We start from the raw sequence: 8,775 nt of genomic DNA, 5'->3' as shown, positions 1-8,775 counted from the left end.
ACAACTTCCTAGAGTACCAGCCACACTCACCGTGCCTTTTAGAGAGGTGTGTTGCATATATATATATATATATACACACACAGTGTATATATATATATATATATATATATATATATATATATATATATACATATATTAGTATAATGAAGTAAATTGAACCCCATCAACATTATCTCCAAACAGGAGATAACTCTTTTAGGACTCCTATTTTATATTGTTATTTAAATTTAAACGACTGTAGTGGGTCTCATTAGCAACAGAGATGAGACAAACTACAGGAGCGAGGTGAGCCGCCTGGCCGGGTGGTGCAGTGACAACACTCATATGGCAGCGAGGCAAGTCAGCTGCCTAAGATTTCGGATGCAGCCACGATGTCCAACTGTCCATTTTGATGAGTATTCACGTAAATAGTTAATTACGTCTGAAGTAAATGTAAACAGCATGGAGAACGTGTACATTGCATCCGGTTTTAAAGGGATAGCAGCCTAATTTAGTTTCTATTGTCCGAGTCATTGGTGTTAATCAAGCAACAACAGAAAAACAGAAAATCACACACTGCTCTTCACTGAAAAACTTTAGCAGACCTAAAAATGATTCTAAATTTATTTATAGAAATAAATATGTCTGCTTGAAAGAATGAAGAATATGATGAACAAGTTGCTATAAAGAATGCATAATTAGCCTAAATAACCATTGGTATTTAACCACAGGAAGCTGAACTCCCTCCCGACCTTGCCCCCCCTCCCCTCTTTTGCCCCACGCACCTCTGAACTCTGACCCTCTGATGGACTCTCCCACTCCCCCCCTCCCAAATACACACACACTATCACTTTAATCAGTCGAAAATAAGCTCTTTTACACTACAAATCATTGTTTTTTGCACTACAATCACTATATCTGCACTGTTTTACTTTTACTGGTTTGCACTCTATCTGCCATATGCCTTGTGCTTTATATATATAGATATATTTTTACATTTTACCTTATTTGTATAGTTGTATTTTGTATTTAATCTGTACCTATCTGTATTTATGTTATCTGTATGCACCAAGGGTCTGAGAGTAACGCAATTTCAATTCTCTGTGTGTATGTGCTGTACATGTGGAAGAATTGACAATAAAGCAGACTTGACTTGACTTGACTAAATTAAGAGATATGAGAAGAAAGTCTATTTCAACTAAAAAGTCATTCAAAAATATATGTTGCTGTTCTGCTTTTGGGAGATGGGCCTCACTACAGAACACAAGATCCAGGGGGCACAAGATCCAGATCCAACTCCTCCCACCTTACATATACCTAAACCCACCCAACTCCACCCCTAAACCTACCAATCTCCACCCCCTAGATGTGGATCCAACCACGCCCCCTGGATCTTATGTTCTGCAGTGAGGGGCTGCTGGCTTTTGGACGTCACTCCAGCGTCTCTGCCTCTGATTGGTGGAAACGACGAGAATGGGCGTGTCTTAGCGGCGTGGCACCGTCTGCGGGGCGGGGCCTTGGGGTCGTACAGGAAAAGATAAAGAAAGCGAGGACATCTGAAAGAAAAACGGTAAATAAATACTCACACAAAAACAGCTCTGATATTTACAATCGATATGTTTATTTATTCCCCATACGGTCTAGAGCCAATACAACAGATTAGCATTTTTAAAAACCGCTCCAGTGAGATAAAAAGATGCCTTTCATATGCGGCTAGCTCGGTGCTAAACGGCTAAGTGTGATGATGACGGAAACGGACGAACAACAAGATGCCGAACATGAGTTCATAATTGCATTAAACTCCGATGATCACGACTGTAACACATCTGGAAAGTTTAATACTAGAATTGATTTGTGGATCTAGTCGAATCTAATCCAAACGGTGCTCACGTTACACTCAATAGGCCGCGAGATGAGGCGTCCCAGTTAGCATAGGGAGTAAACCAAACCGGGGACATGCGGCTGTTATAATCACCAGCTCTCATTTTGTTCTGCAATATAGCACTCAGCCCTTTAAACGGCTATTGTATCCCTCATTAAGCCTTCACTCTCGTTGAATCAATGGTTGACTCATTGTTAAACTATAAAAGGTCACTTGAGCGACATTATTTTGACCCGACTGCAGTCAGCTGTTTCACAGTGAGTCCAAATGTATGTGTAATGCTTTAATGTGTGTTTATAAGCGTTGATAAGTGAATTGAACAGGGTGCGGTGTGTTGTGACTGTGGCTGGGAGGTGTGTGTGTGTGTGTGTGTGTGTGTGAGAGAGAGGAGGGGTTGATACTGCAGTGCTATAATGACACAAGAACAATGTGTACAGATCATTAAAATGGCTGAAATATGAATGTAGACATGGGGGAAGGAACCCTAATGAGCTCACTTGTTGTTTTATTTTGAAATATAAGACAGAAAAGGCCTGAGATAAATGACTTGTTTCTAACTAAATCAAGTTGGTTCACAAAGAACAGCACCATAGACCCCTGTTATTCCTAATGAGCCCACTGAGACTGCTATGAAAAGGCATTAGCTGAATTAAATGTGCTCACAACACAAGCTTTTCATTTATGAACATTACTCGCATTGTTTTCATTGTGGAGGTGGATGCTGAATGAAAAATACTGAAACTGTAATCCATATTTGTCCATTTCAATCAGTAGTCCTTTCATTAAAAATGTAGATCCATCAAAATTGTTTAATGCTTGTTTCTAACTCAAAGCACTCAAAAGAAAAAAAATGTCTTAGTATCCACAATGATTAAAAAATGGTTGATAAATAAATGCAATCTGAATATTTGAATACATGGATTATATAAAAATGTGGAGTTGCCAGTAGACCAACAAAAATAAACATTTATAACATATTTAATAAGCTTCTTCAGTTGAAAAAGATTCTCATGATCTGTGTAATTCAAATTCATAGATATAACTTTTTTTGTCAAGTTGGTTTCACACCATTGGCTCCTATTTTTCTTAATAAGCCACCTGCACACGGTCTTTGTAAGTCCACTCCAGACTCACGTTTGCAAATAAAGCTCTTAATTTTGTTGGTTTATGACAACATACGTATTTAGATAAGAGATTATTATATTTGATTTAATACTGTTTTTGAGAATTCTTAATATTTCTGAATCATATTTGATCAAGACAGTTTTACAGAGTATCGTATAATTGGTTCCTGTTATGTTTTTCAGTTACTTTAGAATTCTGTACAAACACTGATACAACAGAATCATGACAATATAGATATAGTTAAATAATACTGCTGTATGCCTGGTTTATATATTTTTTCAAGAATGTCTGGAGTACTTCCACCTCAGAATTGCTCTTCCTCATGAAACAGTAGAGGAGGGCAGACATACACAAACAATTCTCTATTTATCAAAAAAGCAATTTCCACCTGCCTCTTGCAATTATTGGCTGATCTTTTCATTTTGTGTGACAGATGGCTGCAATTCGTAAGAAGCTTGTAATCGTTGGGGATGGAGCATGTGGAAAGACGTGTTTACTCATCGTTTTCAGTAAAGACCAGTTTCCTGAGGTCTACGTACCCACAGTGTTCGAGAACTATGTTGCTGATATTGAGGTGGACAGCAAACAGGTAAGAATGTCATCAAATCACAGCTGGTCTATTATAGCATTCATGTGTCTCTTCTGTAGCTATTTGAAGTTTTGAAACAAGCAACTTCCTCAGATTGTTCATAAACCTCTTAAAGGGATACACCACCCCAAAATGAAAATTTTGTCATTAATCACTTACCCCCATGTCATTCCAAACCCATAAAAGCTTTGTTCGTCTTCGAAACACAATTTAAGATATTTTGGATGAAAACCGGGAGGCTTGTGACTGTCCCATTGACTGCCAAGTAAATTACACTGTCAAGGTCCAGAAAAGTATGAAAGACATCGTCAGAATAGTCCATCTGCCATCAGTGGTTCAACCGTAACGTTATGAAGTGACGAGAATACTTTTTGTATGCAAAGAAAACAAAAATAACAACTTTATTCAACAATTCGTCTCCTCTGTGTCTCTCCGCATCACCGTAGCGCCATTTTGGAGAATATCCGCTGAACGCAAGCAGCGTACGCTCTTCTGTGTCAGCCGCGACACAAGGATACGTTTTCTGCATGTATTTACGCTTTGATTTGAACGAAAACAGCACATCCGTGCAGCGCGGCTGACACAGAAGAGCGTACGCTGCTTGTGTTCAGCGGATAAAAAGTATTCTCGCCGCTTCATAACGTTACGGTTGAACCACTGATGGCAGATGGACTATTCTGACGATGTCTTTCATACTTTTCTGGGCCTTGAAGACCTTCCGAAGACGAACAAAGCTTTTAGGGGTTTGGAACAACAATGGACTATTCTGACGATGTCTTTCATACTTTTCTGGACCTTGAAGACCTTCCGAAGACAAACAAAGCTTTTAGGGGTTTGGAACAACATGGGGGAAGTGATTAAAGACAACATTTTCATTTTGGGGTGGAGTAACCCTTTAATAGTGTTCTTCCTGTATTCTTATTTTTGCATTTTTATGTAGAGTTAATTTGTAATGAATGGGGTTTATTTTGGGTCAACAGTGAGTGATTGATTGTCTTTTGCTTGTGTTGGAAAGCATTGTGTGCATTTGTGAAATGATTAACTACAATCATAATAATATGTATATTTATATAAATACATTTATTCATATGAACACATTATTGAAATATAGTTAAAATAGACAATATTCAACATACACTACCATTCAAAATCTTGGGGTCTGTAAGATTTTTAAATGTTTTTGAAAGAAGTATTTTATGTTTACCAAGGCTGCATTTATTTGATTGAAAAATGAAGTAATATTGCAAAATAGTATTACAATTTAAAAACAAATTTCTATTTTAATATACATTTGTAATTTATTCATGTGATGGCAAAGCTGAATTTTCAGCGTTATTACTCCAGTCGTCAGTGTCACGATGATGATCCTTCAGAAATCATTCTAATATGCTGATTTGCTGCTCAAACATTTCTTATTATTATCAATATTGAACAGTTGTGCTGCTCAATATGTTTGTGGAAACTGTGATACATTTTTTTTAGGATTCTTTGATTAATAGAACAGCATTTACATGAAACAGCAATCTATTATAACATTATAAATGTCTTTACTGTTGCTTTTGACCAGTTTAATGCATCCTTGCTGAATAAAATATTAATTTCTTTAAAACAATCTTACAAACCCCAAACTTTTGAATGGTAGTTAACTATATATAAAAATTGCGAGAATAATATTTGTATGAATTTGCCATTATTCAGATTTGTGACACTGAACATGTGGATGTTGGATCATTCTCAAATATGATCATAAGACTTTACACAAACTTGTGGAGCTCAGACAGCTCGAGTGCTGCTAAATGCTTAGAAATTCATGTTCATTTGTTCAGTCACCGTTTATGCAAATTGTTATGCTGATAATATAATTTTTAACCATTTGTTGGCAGGTGGAACTGGCTCTATGGGATACAGCTGGACAAGAGGACTACGACAGGCTGAGGCCCCTGTCCTACCCAGACACTGATGTCATCCTCATGTGCTTTTCCGTAGACAGCCCTGACAGTTTGGGTGAGATCATCTTTTCTGGAGTGGCCAGTCTTTAATATTAATTATATTTTGGCCTAATTTCAGTCTTTAAATATTTTATAGTGTAAGACCACATTCCTGTGGTCACTCTATTGAAAGCCATATTCTATTCACACAGAGAATATCCCAGAAAAATGGACGCCGGAGGTAAAACATTTCTGTCCAAATGTGCCAATAATTCTGGTGGGTAATAAAAAAGATTTACGGAATGATGATCACACTCGACGGGGACACTGAACATGTGGATGTTGGATCATTCTCAAATATGATCATAAGACTTTACACAAACTTGTGGAGCTCAGACAGCTCGAGTGCTGCTAAATGCTTAGAAATTCATGTTCATTTGTTCAGTCACCGTTTATGCAAATTGTTATGCTGATAATATAATTTTTAACCATTTGTTGGCAGGTGGAACTGGCTCTATGGGATACAGCTGGACAAGAGGACTACGACAGGCTGAGGCCCCTGTCCTACCCAGACACTGATGTCATCCTCATGTGCTTTTCCGTAGACAGCCCTGACAGTTTGGGTGAGATCATCTTTTCTGGAGTGGCCAGTCTTTAATATTAATTATATTTTGGCCTAATTTCAGTCTTTAAATATTTTATAGTGTTTACATTCCTGTGGTCACTCTATTGAAAGCCATACTCTATTCACACAGAGAATATCCCAGAAAAATGGACGCCGGAGGTAAAACATTTCTGTCCAAATGTGCCAATAATTCTGGTGGGTAATAAAAAAGATTTACGGAATGATGATCACACTCGACGGGAGCTGCAGAAGATGAAACAGGTGTGTGGGCTAACACTTTCTTTTTTTTATAAAAGAGTTACTATATTTTTTATGGAAATAACATAAAAAGTTAGACAAATTGCTGTTACTTCTGTGTTGTAGCGTTATGTTATAATGTACGAATGCCCCGTCGATGCTTTCTCCCTTGAACAGGAACCAGTTAAACCAGAGGAAGGGCGAGACATGGCTAATCGCATCAATGCCTTCGGCTACCTTGAGTGTTCGGCTAAAACTAAGGATGGCGTGAGGGAAGTGTTTGAAATGGCCACAAGAGCGGCGCTCCAAGCCAAAAAACGTGGCAAGAAGAATCCCTGTGCTTTGCTATAGAGAGGAAAACGAGAGAGGAAAAGAATGAGGGAGGGAAAGGGGTAACCAAACTAGGCCAAGGAAAATGAAAGAGCTATAAAAGTTCGCAAATAGAGGGAAGAAACGCCCCTAGTGTTAATTATGTACTCGGGGGTCAGGGAGGGTCATTTTCAATCCAGGCCAAAGGAAACTACAGAAGATTGTAGGGACAACTGCACCGGCAAAAAGGGACTTCAACATTTTTATGGCCATCAGTCCTCTTTCAAATCAAGATTAGTTGACCTTAAGCCTTCAGACTGATCACAAGTGTAAGGATAGTGTATATGTAGGGTAAAGATTGACATGGTTTCACAGTGGCTCACAATCACTGATTGCTTTTGGGGTGGGATTATATGCGATGTATTCTTTGGCCCGTACCACATCTTCTGCTTAGAAGGTCAGCACTGTTAGCAAGAACAGAAACAAACGACTTGGTCTAAAAAGATTCCTTTTTTGGCACTAAGTGCATTATTCAGGGTGTAAAAGGCATTAGTTAGTACCCTACATCATATATGCTACATGTCAAGCAGGGAGTTGTTTTTGGGATCAAGACATCGACTCCCGTGATCCCCTTTATAAACCTCCCAGAAACCCAGTGCCGTCTTATGTATAACATTCACGCCTGTCCTTCGTACTATGATTTTCTGTTTAATGATCTTTTTTCTTACGTTAACACACTAATACTGTTGGTTAACACAACTGGTTCCTCTGTGCCCTCCTGTCCTGTCGCAAAATTAGCGGTTTAGTCACTGGTTTAAAATAGCTGAAAGTAGTGGTAGTCTTACAATTCTTTATTCCAATAAGATTTAAATACATCTTGTACTTTTTTTGCCATTTGCCTATAAAATTCAAAGTAAGATGCATTAAGCAATGATCATACTAATTCAACTTTTTTGTGAGTATTTTATGTGCTTGCTCATGTATTGTAAGTAAAAAAAGAAAAAACTTTGGGTTAATCAGCCCTCGTGGAGCTCAAAGCAAAACCACAGCTCTGTATGTTGACTGTCAGACACTGTTTGATTTTTGGCTATATATATATATGTTTTATAAAAGGTGACAGTAACATTATTTTTGCCCGTATTCCTCTTTGCCTGCATGACAGGCTTTTATTTGGTGTGCGGAAATACAAGTGAAATTTCTTTATCTCACTGTATAAATGAGAAACTCCCTCCATTTTCACTCCATTTGTTTTCTTTTTATGATTCCCCTCTTTTTCTCCTGTACTGTATGGTTTTCTTTTTTTTTTTGTGAAATTCTACTGGCTTATACTATATAATTTTTGCGTATTTTACAAATTCTAGTATCTTAGAATTTAAAAGTTTTAAAATAAATAAAGAAGGAAAAAAAGTAGCGAAAATGTGATTTTGAGAGAGCTGTTTAATGCCATATTATTAAATGCAAGTAATTTCTTAGAAGAGATTCTGCATTTCATTGTAAGAAAAAAAGAGCCTTTGATGCATCAATTATCTTTTGTATACCAGTGCATCTTTGGATTTCCACAGACTCTAATAAATTCTTATAGGGTAACTTTGCTTGGGTCTTTATTCTGTGTCTCTTCTCTGAGTTATGACTGCGTAAAATGTCTTCACCAGCTAGACGTGGTCTTCAGTAAACAAGTACACATGCTGACGATGTTAGGAGTTAAAGGGTTAGTTCACCCAAAAATGAAAATTGGGCTGTGTTTTACTCACCCCAGAGGCATCCTATATCCATATTCAAAACGTAATAATCAATTTAATCTAGCTTGCGCCAACAGTTGTACACAGAAGCAGTTCCGGGAGGATGACGTATGAGGTCAGCGTTGCGCATGTGCCGGTGAGTCTCGTGAAAACCAACGTTTGTTTACAGGATCAAAGGAAGCAAAGTTTCCTTACTTTAGCCAAGGAAAACCAGTCTCCTCTTGGCTTATATTACGTTTTGACCCCCCAGATCCATGCGAGACACTTTTTTTTTTTAATGGATGGGCGCTTTTTATTTCACTTCTTTTGGACTGAAGCACTGCAACACCCGCTGACTGCAATGATAGAGCTTGGAATAGCCA

At 37.8% G+C, this 8,775-nt stretch overlaps 1 protein-coding gene across 1 annotated transcript; it reads left to right on the top strand.

Moving 5' to 3' along the window:
* The first annotated feature begins 1,346 nt into the window (after nucleotides 1-1,346).
* Nucleotides 1,347-8,261, top strand: LOC107599000 (rho-related GTP-binding protein RhoA-A-like). The gene is made up of 5 exons (XM_016290483.1): nucleotides 1,347-1,549; nucleotides 3,420-3,575; nucleotides 5,459-5,579; nucleotides 6,259-6,389; nucleotides 6,543-8,261. Exons 1-5 carry the CDS (start codon nucleotides 1,376-1,378, stop codon nucleotides 6,714-6,716), a joined length of 756 nt encoding a protein of 251 aa, XP_016145969.1. The 5' UTR covers nucleotides 1,347-1,375; the 3' UTR covers nucleotides 6,717-8,261.
* Nucleotides 8,262-8,775: the final 514 nt, after the last annotated feature.

The sequence above is a fragment of the Sinocyclocheilus grahami genome, unplaced genomic scaffold (genome assembly GCF_001515645.1).
Source record: "Sinocyclocheilus grahami isolate Dianchi unplaced genomic scaffold, SAMN03320097.WGS_v1.1 scaffold259.1, whole genome shotgun sequence".
Taxonomy (NCBI): domain Eukaryota; kingdom Metazoa; phylum Chordata; class Actinopteri; order Cypriniformes; family Cyprinidae; genus Sinocyclocheilus; species Sinocyclocheilus grahami.
The sequence above is the reverse complement of the archived record's forward strand: the minus strand, read 5'-3'. Positions and strand labels throughout refer to the sequence as shown.

What these genes read in the sequence shown, in the direction of transcription:
- LOC107599000 (XM_016290483.1), top strand. Translation starts at nt 1,376, where the DNA reads ATGTTCTGCAGTGAGGGGCTGCTGGCTTTTGGACGTCACTCCAGCGTC. An exon ending in GGACATCTGAAAGAAAAACG is followed by an intron (nt 1,550 to 3,419) that starts GTAAATAAATAC and finishes TTTGTGTGACAG; the next exon opens with ATGGCTGCAATTCGTAAGAA. An exon ending in AGACAGCCCTGACAGTTTGG is followed by an intron (nt 5,580 to 6,258) that starts GTGAGATCATCT and finishes CTATTCACACAG; the next exon opens with AGAATATCCCAGAAAAATGG.